This window comes from Dendrobates tinctorius, unplaced genomic scaffold (assembly GCF_039654945.1).
Source record: "Dendrobates tinctorius isolate UK_male_01 unplaced genomic scaffold, ASM3965494v1 ptg000029l, whole genome shotgun sequence".
NCBI lineage: Eukaryota > Metazoa > Chordata > Amphibia > Anura > Dendrobatidae > Dendrobates > Dendrobates tinctorius.
The window spans coordinates 34,189,763-34,205,000 of NW_027361697.1; the positions used below are offsets into that span (position 1 = coordinate 34,189,763).

Sequence of the window (15,238 nt, forward strand, 5' to 3'; positions counted from 1 at the left end):
AAGCTGCAACAGAAGTAACATCATCCGGTGCCCCCTATAATGGTTAGAGTGACAGTAAGGCTATGTGCACACACTGCGGATTGGTCTGCGGATTCTTATCTGCGGAACCGCAGGTAAAATGACCTGCGGTTTTGCCCTGCGGTTTGCCACCTGGACAATGGAATAGGTGGCAAACCGCAGCAGAATCCGCAGAAACAATTGACATGTCAATTCTTTCTGCGGATTCAAAACCGCAGCTTTTCCGCAGTTAAAAATCCGCAGCATGTGCACAGCAGAATGTAAATCCCATAGGATAACATGCTACTGTACACTGTCTGCAGAACTGCTGCAGTTCTGCTGCGGCCAAAACCGCAGCGGAACCGCAGCGTGTGCACATAGCCTAATAGTCATGAGTTATTTGTGCTGTGTGGTTTCCTGAACTCATTCTTCATTTCCGTGGCTGTTATGAAAACATTTACCAGCGCTATGATTGAGTTATTCCCATCTCAGCCACAAAAGGCTGCAACGGAATGACCCTATAGAAAGCAAGCAAGATGAAAGCGTTTCCCTGAATCATCACTGCCCATCGGTCAGCACGATAAAGTGCAGTAAAGACTCGTAAGCAAAGCAGCAGACACTACACGAGAAAAGCTGCAGGGTGCATATAAGCGCTCAGCATTTACAAGATTATACCTTTACCGTTTGCTCTTCTTTCTTTCTGCGCTCTTCATCTTGCAGACGTTTCTGTTGCTTTTTGGAGACCACTTCTGTGAAGCCGTCATTGAGGTTGGACTGAGAGTCTTCTAGAGTTGTTACTTCAGGATGGTCATCTATTATTACAACACCTATAACACATTAAAGTGGAGCACAGGTAAAAAAAGCACTATGCGCAACAGTTTAAAGGGGATGTCCACTACCAGGTCAACGCCTTAAGTCCCTCAATTAAATTAAATATAACAGATAATCACCTCCTGCACTGTCGCCGCTCCGGCTATGTCAGCTCCAGGGTTCCCGTGACATTCTTATGCCATGTCAGCCCTGCAGCCCCTATTGGGCTACTGCATTCTCACTACTTACACTTTGTCTATTGTTCATCTGAAGTGAAAGCAAAGCAGACAGAGCGACCACTAATCGGCAGTAGCACTCACGTAACATGTCACGCAAGCCCCGATGCTGACATCACTGTAACAGTACCAGTGTGGGAGGTATCTTTTCTTTATCGCCTTATTGGGGGACATAGATTACCATGGGTGTATGCTGCTGCTGCTAGGAGGCTGACACTATGCAAAACAAGAAAATTAGCTCCTCCCCGGCAGTATACACCCACCGACAGATACCAAGTACCTCAGTTTGTGCTTGGTGTCTGTAGGAGGCGGACTGGGATCTCCCCAGATCCGCATCTAACCATTTTCTTTTAGGTTTTGTGTGTGTGTGTGTGTGTGTGTGTGTATTAATCTTTTCCCATTTATTTTCCAGATTCTACACCGGGAAACAGGGGGTAAATGTTCACCCTGCTTTCCCATATCATGCGGCTGAGCGAGCAATGTGGTGTTACCCACATCGCAACTCTCAGGACCGCAGGCAGGACCCTTTCCCTATCACCCTCGGGTGCTACGGGCTGACTTCAGATGGCGGGTCCTAGCCAATTCCCCTCCTCACCCCTCTCCCGGGACAGGGCTGAGAGGAAGACGGCGGTCACCGGCGGTGACTATCCCTTGCAGGCAGAAAGGTTTGGCGCCATCTTCTGCACTATCCAGAGAGAGTGCGGGGCAGAGGACATTCATTCCCAGCGGCACCCACTCATCGCGGGCCCCTGTGGTCATCCTCTTCAGGAAGCATGTGGACGCCAGGTAAGCAGCCAAAAGCGCTACCATCAGTCCAATGCACACTCCTTACAGTCTGGTAGCAGAGTCTTCTTTGAATTTCCCGCCCATTCTATGCAGCCGCGCGCCTCTCAGCTCCCACGCCGGGTGCCCTTCCCTGAAGCAGCAGGCAGCGGGGCCTCTCTCCCTCATCCACCGCGGCGTCACGGGCTCATCGCGCCAGGATCAGGGCTCCGGGGGCAGAAACCGGCGCGGCGCCGATTTTACTTTCTGTTCTGCTCCAGTGCGCGCCCACTGCAGAGCGCGCGCTTTGTTGGCGCCATTCCTCAGTCTGTCACAGGACTGAGCTCTGTTCATGGACTCTTTCTCTCCTTATGACCCGCCCCCCCCACCCCCGCAGGTCTCAGCCAATCGCGCAGCGCCGCCCATCTCTAAGGTCCTGCGCCTCCCTGATTCCTCGTGTGACACACGCCAGGGATCTCAGCTTGGGGGACTCTTCTGCTGTTCTGCTGCACATCAGATAACAGTGCTGGTAACGGTAGGCTCTTATTCTTTTCTGAGCCCCTAATTTTAGCCCCCCACGGCAGTACTCCCTATTCAGATACTGGCCGCAGTAATTCTGCAGCCCTTGCATATGTCCTACTCTGCATGGGGCTCCTTACCCTAGACCCTCCGCTACCCACTACGCCTGCGCGCACTGCAAAAAGAAGCGGGCGTCAAGGGAAGTTGTCTCCCTTCTGGCCGTTCGACAGTCCTTCCGTGATGTCTGCCCTACCGGACCACCCCGAGTCCCGGGATGAGCGCACCCCCCCTCATCCAGAGTGGGCTGCTGCAATGTCTCTCAGTCCCTGGTCCAGGTCTTGGAACGTCTTACGCAACTATCTTCAGCCACCTGTGCTCCGACCGCCTCTCACGGTGAGTCGTCTGCACTTGACTGCGACCTCCACAGGGACAGGCCGGATAGGATTGCTAGGAAGCACGTTATCTCTAGCTCGTCTTCCAGCTCGCAAGGTCCGTCCGCTCCACCCAGGCTGCTTTTCTCGTCTCAAAACGACGGGATCTGACTCAGACGCAGATAACATGTCCACGTCTCAGGACATGGTCGATAGTCTCATATCGGCCATTTTCAAAACGCTCGAAATAAAGATAAAGCTCCTCTTCAGGACGGCTCCGTCCCCTTTAAACGAGCAAAACCTTCCTCCCGAAACTTTCCTAACCACAAGGAGTTCGAGACCACTTTATCCAAACACTGGGAGCCCCCTGAGAAGCGCTTCTCAGGCCGCAGGTACTTAGACGTCCTGTATCCATTCGATGCGGACCTTCTTACAAAATGGACGAAAGCTCCCGAAGTGGACCCGCCAGTTTCTCGTTTATCCTCGTTGAAGCATCCGGCACCTCTTTCTGCCCTATTTTTTGCTTCTGCCTGGGTGGCAAAAGTCATTTCAGCTTGGGCAAAAATTCTTCGCAGGGGCATTCTGTCGGCTGCCCCTCAGGACGAGTTGGAAGTTCTGGCAGACCAAATTAAACATGCGGGTAAATACCTTTTGGCCGCCGCCTTAGATGCGGCCGGTTGCGTAGCAAGGGCTAACAGCAATATAGTGGCTGTACGCCGAGATCTTTGGTTAAAGTCATGGAATGCGGATACCACTTCTAAAAAGTCACTCACCAATCTGCCCTTCCATGGTTCTAGGCTCTTTGGGGCCAAGCTGGATCAAATAATTTCCGATGCCACTGGGGGTAAAAGTACTTCCCTCCCCGAGTCTCGACCAAGACGCCTTTTTAACAGAAAGGGTTTTCGGCCCTTTAGACCTTTTCGTCCGTTCTCGTCCAAGGAGAGATCTGTTCAGCAAGAGCCTCCTTCCGCATCTAGGGAGCGAGAGCAGAAGAAACCATCTTACAAGCCCGCTCCCCGCTGGAGATCTAGAGGACAATACTCCAGGTCCTCAGGTGCCCGTTCCGGTAGGTTTGCCTCCAAGTGACGGGGCACCCCCACCTGGAAGTGTTTCCAGGGTGGGAGGCAGACTTTCCTTTTTCGTGGACGCTTGGCTGTTGGTTGTCGACGCTTGGGTCAGGGAAATCATCGCATCCGGTTACAAGATCAAATTTTCTTCCCCGCCAGACAGGCGTTTTTTCCTGTCCCGACCTCCAAGACAACGGTCCCACATTGCAGGATTCTTTCAGGCCGTCTCTTCCCTTCTTTCCGCCGGAGTGATTGTTCCCGTCCCCTCAGACGAACGGTTTTTCAGGGTTCTACTCAAATCTCTTCGTAATCCCGAAGAAAGACGGCTCCCTGCGGCCAATCCTGGACCTCAAATTGCTCAGTCACCACGTGAAGATTCTTCACTTCAAAATAGAGTCTCTTCGATCGGTGATAGCCTCAATGGAGCCTGGAGAATTTCTCTGCTCTGTGGACATACGGGATGCCTATCTTCACATCCCTGTTTGGTTGCAGCATCAGAAATCTCAGGTTTGCGATTCAGGAAAGTCATTACCAGTTCATGGCTCTTCCCTTCGGCCTAGCCTCCGCCCCCGTGTTTTCACGAAAGTGATGGCGACGGTCATGGCCATCCTTCGATCTAGAGGGATTCTCATCATTCCTTATCTGGACGATCTCTTAATCAAGGGCTTGTCCCGTCAAGACTGTCTCCTAAGTCTTCAGATAACCCTGGATACTCTCAGCCGTCTCAGATGGTTAGTCAACATAGAAAAGTCCATTCTCAGCTCCACTCAGCGTCTGACCTTCTTAGGAATGGAATTCGACACGAATCTGGCCCGGGTGTTTCTTCTGAGGGAAAAATTTGCGTCTCTGTTCAAAGGGATTCGAGCCCTCAAACGGCCAACGCCCATTCCCCTTCCATTCTGCATGAAAGTTATGGGGAAGATGGTAGCTTCCTTGGAAGCAGTGCCCTTTGCACAGTTTCACTTCGCCCTCTTCAGCTGTCCCTCCTTTCAGTCTGGGACAAGATGACGAGGACCTTAGACCGGCCCATTCTCCTTCCTCTCAAAGTGAGGCAATCCCTCACTTGGTGGACAAGGTCTACGTCAGTCCTCCAAGGGAGGTCCTTCCTCCCGCTTCAGGGGCAAGTCATCACCACCGATGCCAGCCTCCTGGGTTGGGGAGTGGTTTTTCTTCAGAGGACGGCCCAAGGACACTGGAACCCACAGGAAGCTCTTCTTCCTATCAATCTGCTCGAGATCAGAGCAATCTTTCTGGCCCTTCTTCGCTGGCAACCCCTTCTCGTCGGCAGCCGATCCGCATTCAGTCGGACAACGCCACGGCTGTGGCATACATAAACCATCAGGGCGGCACGCGCAGCCAAGTCATGTCAGAAGTGGCCAGGATTCTGCGCTGGGCGGGACGTTACGTCCCAGCAATCTCCGCCGTTCACATTCCAGGGGTGGAAAACTGGGCAGCCGACTTTGAGTCGTCAAGACCTAGCGTCAGGCGAATGGTCTCTCCATCCCTCAGTCTTCGATCAGATATGCAAGCGCTGGGGTTATCCGGACGTCTACCTCATGGCACCTTGGATGAACCACAAAGTTCCGCGCTTCGTAGCAAGGTCCAGGGTCCCTCTAGCCGTCGCTTGCGACGCCCTAGTAATTCCGTGGTCCCAGTTCCAACTACCTTATCTTTTTCCACCTCTTGCCTTGATCCCAAGAGTGGTCAAGAAGATAAAATCGGAAGGCGTTCCAGTAATTCTTGTGGCTCCAGACTGACCAAGAAGGCCTTGGTATGCAGAACTGGTGAACATGCTCCCGGACGTTCCCTGGAGGCTTCTAGACCGTCCGGATCTTCTCTCGCAAGGCCCCCTTTTTCACGAGAATTCTCGGTCTCTGAATTTAACGGCGTGGCCATTGAGGCTGCAATCCTAAGAGAATCAGGTTTTTCCAACCAGGTGATTCAGACAATGATCAAAGCCAGGAAGCCGGCCTCTTCCCGCATTTACCATAGGCATTGGAAGGCTTTTTTACGTTGGTGCGGGTTTTCTCCAGTCTGGCTTAGATTCGGGTCTGTCTCTCAGTACCCTCAAGGGCCAGATTTCTGCCTTGTCTATCCTCTTTCAAAGAGAGCTCGCTTCCTTTACGCAGGTTAAGACGTTCCTCCAAGGAGTCGCTCATGTGGCTCCTCCTTATCATTCACCAATAGAACCGTGGGATCTCAATCTCGTTCTTAGCGCTCTTCAAAAGGCGCCGTTTGAGCCCATCCAGGACATTCCTTTCTCACTTCTGTCATGGAAGGTAACCTTTTTGATCGCCATTACATCCATCAGAAGAGTTTCTGAGTTAGCGGCCTTGTCATGTCCTTCTCCTTATCTGGTGCTCCATCAGGATAAAGTCGTCCTCAGGCCCGTTTCTTCCTTTCTTCCAAAGGTGGTTTCCTCCTTTCACATCAACGAGGATATCGTTCTTCCATCGTTTTATCCTACTCCTTCTCACCCTCTTGAGAAGTCGCTCCACAAACTGGATGTTGTTAGAGCCTTGCGTGTCTACCTCGCTAGGACCGCTTCACTTCATCAGTCCGATTCATTGCTGGTCATCTCAGAAGGTCACCGGAAAGGGCTTCCGGCATCCAAATCCACGATCGCTCGCTGGATTCGTTCTACCATTCAGGAAGCATACCGACTTCAGGAAAAACGGCCCCCTCCAGGAGTGAGAGCTCACTCCACCCGGGCTGTGGCGACTTCGTGGGCAGTTTGTCATCAGGCTTCGGCTTTGCAAAATTGCAGGGCCGCAACCTGGTCATCCTTGCACACCTTTGCGAGGTTCTACAGGGTTCATACCCAGGCCTCGTCTGATGCAGTTGTTGGTAGGAAGGTTCTGCAGGCGGCGGTGGCTCACCGGCCGACTTAAGCCTTTCCGGTTCTTTCGTTCCTTTTTGCTGTTCCCGCCCTTGGGACTGCTTTGGAACGTCCCATGGTAATCTGTGTCCCCCAATAAGGCGATAAAGATGGATTTTTGGTTCTTACCGTAAAATCTCTTACTTGGAGCCTTCATTGGGGGACACAGCACCCTCCCTGTTTAAGTTGTACTGTGTTGGGCCTTGAGCTCCTTGTTGGGTTGGTACATATGTTTAAAGTTCCGTGGCTTCTCCTACTGCTTTCTCACCAACTGAGGTACTTGGTATCTGTCGGTGGGTGTATACTGCCAGGGAGGAGCTAATTTTCTTGTTTTGCATAGTGTCAGCCTCCTAGCAGCAGCAGCATACACCCATGGTAATCTGTGTCCCCCAATGAAGGCTCCAAGAAATAGATTTTACGGTAAGAACCAGAAATCCATCTATTTTTATTATAAGAGGGGACAACTTCCCTTAAAAAGGGGTTATTGAGGTAATGGACAAGCCCTTTGAAGCAAACTTTGTATGAGGTTTATTTCAGCTACTGGTTACAGTAATTAACCTGCAAGCATCATATGAAGTAATTATTGCCTTAAAATGCTAATAGGTTCTGACAGAGGACAGAAAATAGCCTAAAACAGGAAATACAATTATAAAAAAAACACTTCATTTACTTTGCAAATATTAAATCTAGGTAAACTGTAACCTTCTGCAGAAAGGCAAAATGAAAAAGAAGATCCCTAAATACAAAGAAATGTTTTTAATTGGCGCCTGCCATTCTTATACATGGTAAGAAAGCTAAAACAGGAAACGTACTTGCATAGTTGTTCAGATCAAACTGTGACAAGGCATCTACTTTTTCTTTAGATTTCTTGACAACTAGCTTGGGCTCTTCTTTCTTCTTGCCAGCGGCATCCTTGGCTGTTTTTGATTGGGATGAGGTACTCCCATCTTCAGGATGAGGGTGATAGTTGTGATAGTGATGATGAGCATTGCTGCCGCCTCCTGATGTATCTCCCCCTAATCCTGAAGTCTGGTCATCGACTGTCCTAATGGTTCAATAAGAAAAAACGTCCTTAAGCGACTCAACTTAAGACTATAATTACAAAGAGGAAGACATATCAAGAAAACTTACACCCTACACGGCAATACATCCATCAACATGAAAGGTTTCTCACCCTCGTTTTCCCCTTTGCAATGATGTTCCGCTTCGCCTCTCACCCCTGGGACCAGAGTAATGCCTGCCAGGTTTTGGAGCACCTGTATTGCCACGTCGATTCTGGCGATCCATGCCCGGTCTTTGACTGGAGAAACTTCTTTTTGCGCTTTCCCTTTTGGGTGGCGATTGTGCCAAACCATCAGTTGTTTTGCTAGGGGCTGGTGATTGGACGCGGGTTGAAGTTGCTGCTTTCCGTTCATCCCTTTCCCTTCGCTCGTTAAAGTCGCTACTTTCGGAAGCAGTTTCCCATTCCTCATTGGCCTGATCTGAAGAGTTATGATTAGACAAATCTGGAGTCTTGTTACCGGAAAAATCTGATGGGAATTCATGGACACTATTTGAGGCTGGCACTCCTGGATTAGAAGATCCACCGACTTCTACTGGTTTGCCGGCATCTTCTCTCTCTCGCTCTTTTAATCGTCTAAATCGCGGAGGCTTATCCTGTCTGGGTGGTCTTGTAGGTCTTTGCCTCCTTGGTCTGTCTCTTGAAGGGTCAAACTTGCGTTCAAACTTAACAGGTGGTCTCTTATCACCAGCTGGTAATAGATGGTGATCTTGATGTCGGTGTTCACCATCATCCATACGAGGAGGTGGTGGTGGTCTTGAATCCTGCTGTCGTGGAATCCAGTGATTTTCTCTATAATTTGATCTTCTAGGTGGGGGAGGACGTGTTGGACGCATGCCGGGTTCCCTGCCACCACGGCGAAAGCTTCCAGCTCCTCTACCTCTACGAGAAGGTTCACCTTTTGGCAAAAAGCCAGGTCTTATTCGAGACTCATCATCTCTGGAGAAGTGCCTTTCAGGTGGTCTGATTTCTGCCCTTGAAGTTCCAGCTTCCGACTTCAAAGTAGAAACAGATTTAGGTGCTCTTTTGATATCGGGGCGATCATCTCTACGAGATTTGCTCCTACTGGAAGTTTCCTTATCTGAAAGAGGAGTGTCACTTGCACTTTCACGAGCTTCGCTATCAGAGTCTGTTTCAGAACCATGTTGTCGTCTTCTTTTGGGCATCACCTCAAAATCAGAGCTTTCACTACGCGTTTCGCTTTCATCCCTGCGTCTTAAAGCTCCAGGAGGAGCTGGATCACAACGCGCCTTAGAATCTCTGTAATGTGGATATTCCCTATTATGTCCTCTGCCTCCGCGTCCTCTGCCTCCATACGAACCTCTATAGCTTCTACCTCTGGAATAATACTCTCCCCGGCCTCGACCTCTGTATCCCTGATCAGGAAACCAGTCTCTGTCTCTAGCCTCTTTTCTGTAAGCCCTTGGAGGAAGCATTTGGTCTCTTCGATGTGGCACCATTGTATAAGGTGGCTGAGATGCTAATGGAGGTTTAGTATCAGATTTGGGCTTTTCAGGAGGCAGGTCTTTATTTTCCTTGCTCACCACACGCACTACTTTATCCTCCTTATTTGACTGAGTGGTTGGAGTTGGTTGGGCGACAGGCTTGGGTATCGAATCTGAAGCATTATCCAATGACTTTTCGGAGTGTGATGTGCTAGTATTTGACACTTTAGGAAGAGTAGCAGTATCAAGTGAAGGCTTATCTTGCTCAGCTTTACTTATTGCAGACGCTGAACTTGGCACTGGCTGTGGTGGCGGCATTTTCTTTTCAACTTTTTCTGGTTTCATAGGCTTTTCATGCCCAAACTTTTCTTCCTCCTTTTCTTTTCGCATCTCGCGCTCCTCTTTCATGTCACGAAGAATAGGTTTTTTAATTGGGCCAGATCGTCTAACTGGTCTATCCATACCTTCATCTCTGTTTCGGGATCCTGGTTTTGGGCCCCACCTGGTTTCAGACTTGGGTTTGAACGGCTTCTCTGACTTTAATATATCAAGTGGCTTAGAAAAGCCTTCTTTCCTCGGTTTATCATCTATGGTTTCTTTTGTAGGCTCAGGGGGCCTAACAGATACTTTAGCATTCATCTGTATGGGATCTACCCTCCTCTCTTCTTGCTTGTGAGTGTGAGCTGACTCATTGGACAAAGTCCTGGTTAACACAGGCTGAATTTCAATGTGAGACGGTTCTTCAGTCAGTGCTGGGTTCTCTGGTAGTTCATATGTGGACATTCCTGGGTCTTTTTCTTCTGCTTGAGGTAGTTGAACAGGCTCTGCATGTCTAGTAGGTGCACTGTGAAGATCTGGCTCTCGTGTTCTTGAAAAGAAATCAGTTTTGTGCTGTGGCTCAAATGGACTGTGGTCCAACGAGTAATTTTCACTGATAATATCTTGGTCCAGTGGCGTTTCAGGTCTAAATTAAAAAAAAAAAAAAAAAAAAAAAAACACATTAAAAATTAATAAATGCCAAAATCTGAAAATACCCAATTCAGAAATCAAATATAGAAAGGGGCATTTTTCATTTTATTTGCTTTACAGTATTTCCTTTACATTATAACTTTATAATTTAATAGATCAGACTTTTACAAATGCGGAGATATCAAAATGTTTAAATTTCATTAGGGGAGAACGAAGAGGTTATTAAAATTTTTAAGTTAATTTTTTTTTCCACGGTTTTAGTTTGGCGGAAATTATACCTGTATAATCTCTTGTTCTATATAGCGTAAGACAACTGTATTGTTGCATATAACTAAAACCAATGGTTACCTATGAAGCGCAGCCACAGGCCATGATTACCAGTCTGTCAGTGATGGAGGCCTTCAGCAGGCACCCTGCTGCCATTACAACCCATTGACACCCCACAATTGCATCGCTGGAAATGTGGGAGGAGGATGATGGGGCCCACAATCGAGTAAAAGCATCATTTAAGGGGTCAACCGCAAAGCTTGGGAGCATTTTTCTAATGGGTACTATTACAAACACAAATTGTCTGTGGAACACAGCTGGCATTCTAAGCTTCTGAGTCCACTCCATAATCCGCATCCAACATGCGCCATGTTGGTATTAAAAATGTTGAGAAGGTATTAAACCTCTGATGGTATTAAACCTCTGATACAGACTTCAGAATCAATATCATGTATGGCTTTACACGGTTTTCATAATGCTATGACATACAACCATACCTGTAATCTTCAGGCTCGGCAGGCTCTTTAGCAGAGGAAGAAACCTGTGCGCCGTCTGTGTGGGAGTAAGGCTCAGCTCCCCACATCATGCGAGGCTCAGATATTGGGACACCATGGTCTCTAACAGATCGAGCCATGTGTTCATAGGGTTCAGAAGTAGATGTTGCAGGTTCAATTTGTTCCCGCCTCATTAGAGGTTTGGTTGGTATCATTCCTGTAGAAATAGAGTATAAGGAGTTCATAAGTCATTGCAATAAGGCGATTCTACACAATTTCCTTAATAGATATTAAGCGATAAGGTAGAAAAACCTGTGATAATCATACCAGGATGCATTGGTGGAATGTCCATTGTTGGCCTTCCAGACATCATCCGAGGATCCATGTAAGGTTGCATCATTAGCCAGCGAGGATCAAAGGCCATAGAAGCCAAATGTTGCGGATGCGGTCCTAAGGGCTGGTAAAGAGGCCTGTGTTGTGGTGGGGGGACAGGGCTGCTGGAAGGTTGGGACTGGGCAGGCTGGGATAGTACGCCCTGCTGCTGTTGCTGCCACTGCTGCTGTTTCATCTGTTCCTAAAAATACAAAATAAGCAGCAAATATTTGCAACTTTAAATTACTCCTCCATTCAAAAACATAAGGGTACAATCACATGCACAAATTTTCTACTGTGGATTTTGCTGCAAATCTGAATCATAAATGTGTTGCGTGTAGATTTGTTCCACAGGGTAAAAGAAACATGCAGTGGATTTGAAATCTAGTCAAGGCCAATTTCCAACAGACTTTTTGTGAGGACTGTGGATAAAATTCAGTAACATTTTCAGGCAGGAAATTCTGCATAGCATCCGCCCTGGGTAAAATACCTTTAAGGCTACAGTCACAGTATTTGGTCAGTATTTTACATCAGTATTTGTCAGCCAAAACAAGGAGTAAGCGATAAAAACAGAAGTGGTGATGTGTTTCTATTATACTTTTTCTCACCTGGTTTTGGCTCACAATGCTGACTAAATACTGCCATTATGTCATTGTAGCCTAAACTGAATGCTAGACTGAAACCAATCTTACGTGTTTATTACTTTTACTGATGGCTTTTCGGAGTAGTTAAGTGCCCGCTCATATTAGATGGCTTGAGGAAATGTAATATGCATCCAACATCTGACGTCTCTGTATTGTGAAGCCATTTGAGTACGAAGAAGGGGAAATGAGATTTTATTGATTTCTGTCATTAATTTTGAGGGATAAAAGTTGGTGTATTTTTAAGAAAAATCTGAGGGCTCAGTATGCCTTTCAGCTACCTATGTATGCAAGTAATCCAGGTGGCACATCTCCTTTGTCATAGCAATCAGTAGGCAAAGTGCACGATTACACAACTTCTACAAGTAGAGTAACGTCACAAAAACAAGTAGAGTAACGTCCCAAAACCAGCAATAGAAGTTTACCGAATTGTACCTGCTGTCTCTGGAATCTTGGAGGCAACGATTTCTGAAACTGTTTTGAGTATCCAGAAGGAAGCGGAGGGCGAGTTTGTGTGCCACTTTCAGGTTCATTCTCATGTGGCATCACAGGCCCTGAAGCTGGTGATGGGGAAGGTGGCAGACTGGACACTGAAGATGGAACTGAAGGCGGCTGAATAGGTGCTGGAAGCTGAATAGGTATGGCTGGAGGGGTGTCCGCTCTGTCACTTGAAATGCTATCCTTCCTAGTAAAAGGTGGTTCTTCTGCTACTACTAGAAAGAAAAAAAATTATATTAAATTGTGAATAATTAGTCCAATATTTATCTACAAGTTTTTCCAATTTTAAAGAAACTGTATTAAAAAATAGCTAGAGTTCTGTGTCCCCCAATGAGGCGACAGAGTAATATCACAGGAATTGCTGCCTCTACACGTTCTTTTCATCTTATTTTGTCTCATACAGTTGTGGCCAAAAGTATTGACACCCCTGCAATTTTGTCAGATAATACTCCGTTTCTTCCTGAAAATGATTGCAAACACAAATTCTTTGGTATTATCTTCACTTAATTTGTCTTAAATGAAAAAAACACAAAAGAGAATGAAGCAAAAAGCAAAACATTGATCATTTCACACACAACTCCAAAAATGGGCCTAAATGAAAAAACACAAAAAGAATTGTCCTAAAGCCAAATTGGATATAATTCCACACCAAACATAAAGAGGGTGGACAAAAGTATTGGCACTGTTCGAAAAATCATGTGATGCTTCTCTAATTTGTGTGATTAACAGCACCTCTAACTTACCTGTGGCACCTAACAGGTGTTGGCAATAACTAAATCACATTTGCAACCAGTTGACATGGATTAAAGTTGACTCAACCTCTGTCCTGTGTCTTTGTGTGTACCACATTGAGCATGGAGAAAAGAAAGTAGACCAAAGAACTGTCTGAGGACTTGAGAAACCAAATAGTGAGGAAGCATGCGCAATCTCAAGGCTACAAGTCCATCTCCAAAGACCTGAATGTTCCTGTGTCTACCGTGCGCATTGTCATCAAGAAGTTTAAAGCCCATGGCACTGTGGCTAACCTCCCTAGATGTGGATGGAAAAGAAAAATTGACAAGAGATTTCAACGCAAGATTGTGCGGATGTTGGATAAAGAACCTCGACTAACATCCAAACAAGTTCAAGCTGCCCTGCAGTCCGAGGGTACAACAGTGTCAACCCGTACTATCCGTCGGCGTCTGAATGAAAAGGGACTGTATGGTAGGAGACCCAGGAAGACCCCACTTCTTACCCCGAGACATAAAAAAGCAAGGCTGGAGTTTGCCAGAACTTACCTGAAAAAGCCTAAAACGTTTAGGAAGAATGTTCTCTGGTCAGATGAGACAAAAGTAGAGCTTTTTGGGCAAAAGCATCAACATAGAGTTTACAGGAGAAAAAAGAGGCATTCAAAGAAAAGAACACGGTCCCTACAGTCAAACATGGCGGAGGTTCCCTAATGTTTTGGGTTGCTTTGCTGCCTCTGGCACTGGACTGCTTGACCGTGTGCATGGCATTATGAAGTCTGAAGACTACCAACAAATTTTGCAACATAATGTAGGGCCATGTGTGAGAAAGCTGGGTCTCCCTCAGAGGTCATGGGTCTTCCAGCAGGACAATGACCCAACACACACTTCAAAAAGCACTAGAAAAAGGTTTGAGAGAAAGCACTGGAGACTTCTAAGGTGGCCAGCAATGAGTCCAGACCTGAATCCCATAGAACACCTGTGGTGAGATCTAAAAATGGCAGTTTGGAGAAGGCACCCTTCAAATATCAGGGACCTGGAGCAGTTTGCCAAAGAAGAATGGTCTAAAATTCCAGCAGAGCATTGTAAGAAACGCATTGATGGTTACCGGAAGCGGTTGGTCGCAGTTATTTTGGCTAAAGGTTGTGCAACCAAGTATTAGGCTGATGGTGCCAATACTTTTGTCTGGCCCATTTTTGGAGTTGTGTGTGAAATGATCAATGTTTTGCTTTTTGCTTCATTCTCTTTTGTGTTTTTTTCATTTAAGACAAATTAAATGAAGATAATACCAAAGAATTTGTGTTTGCAATCATTTTCAGGAAGAAACTGAGTATTATCTGACAGAATTGCAGGGATGTCCATACTTTTGGCCACAACTGTACAACAATAGCTGATAAATATATAACCATCTTTTTTTATATGCTGTTAGATTAGCCATGTGTCTTGGCTGTGAGACAACTAACTGCAGCAGGAGCCTCCCCCCTATGTCAAGCCCCGCCCAATCCCCAAACATGGAACTTATCAGTACAATGTCTGTTTGCTTCAAGACGATGCAGGAAATCCTGCAAAATGAAACTGTTTCGACTTTCTTGACATCCATTTCTAGGATTAGTTTTCCTTCCACATGACACTGATAACCCAGGATACATGTCCTATCATTATATTTAACGCTAATGCATTTGTATGAGAAAATAAAAGAGGGCGCACACAGGTCTGAAACACAGTTGGTACCTTCCTCAGACGATTTCTCTTCCACAACACTGACACTTTCCTCCGGTGATTCCGGATCAGGCTGAGGGATCACGTCTTCCTTTTCTTCATGTTGTATAGGAGTCTCAGGCCTGTCAGATTCATTATCTGTTACATGATGTTCAATGTGTGCGACATCCTCTTCCTCCTGAGGGACGGGGGACTCCTGAGGGGACTGCTGCTCAGTGACTGGCTTCTCATCAAGGGCTTTTTCAGATGCAGGCTTCTCGGTGGAAGGGACGGAGGCAGCGGCTGCAAACTTCTCATTTAAACGCTTTAGCTTTTCCGCACAGGCAGCTTTCCTTTGCTCTTCCATCCTCCTTTCCTCATCCTCCCGTCTCTTACGTGCTCGTTCCACAGCCGCAGACAGTTCTGCTT

The 15,238-nt window shown here is 47.0% G+C and overlaps 1 protein-coding gene across 5 annotated transcripts in view; it reads right to left on the bottom strand.

Moving 5' to 3' along the window:
* Nucleotides 1–15,238, bottom strand: part of PRRC2C (proline rich coiled-coil 2C) — a 147,631-nt gene that overhangs the window by 43,336 nt on the left and 89,057 nt on the right. For 3 of the 5 annotated variants that reach the window (XM_073571543.1, XM_073571539.1, XM_073571540.1), the window contains exons 12-18: nt 14,843–15,238; nt 12,324–12,601; nt 11,203–11,449; nt 10,879–11,092; nt 7,815–10,109; nt 7,453–7,685; nt 673–824 (exon numbers count right to left, since the gene is read on the bottom strand). The exon at nt 14,843–15,238 is cut by the window's right edge and continues 97 nt beyond it. In XM_073571543.1, coding sequence (XP_073427644.1) covers nt 673–824; nt 7,453–7,685; nt 7,815–10,109; nt 10,879–11,092; nt 11,203–11,449; nt 12,324–12,601; nt 14,843–15,238 — 3,815 coding nt within the window. The remainder of the gene's footprint in view (nt 1–672; nt 825–7,452; nt 7,686–7,814; nt 10,110–10,878; nt 11,093–11,202; nt 11,450–12,323; nt 12,602–14,842) is intronic. The other 2 variants (XM_073571541.1, XM_073571542.1) reach the window with 2 other exon arrangements.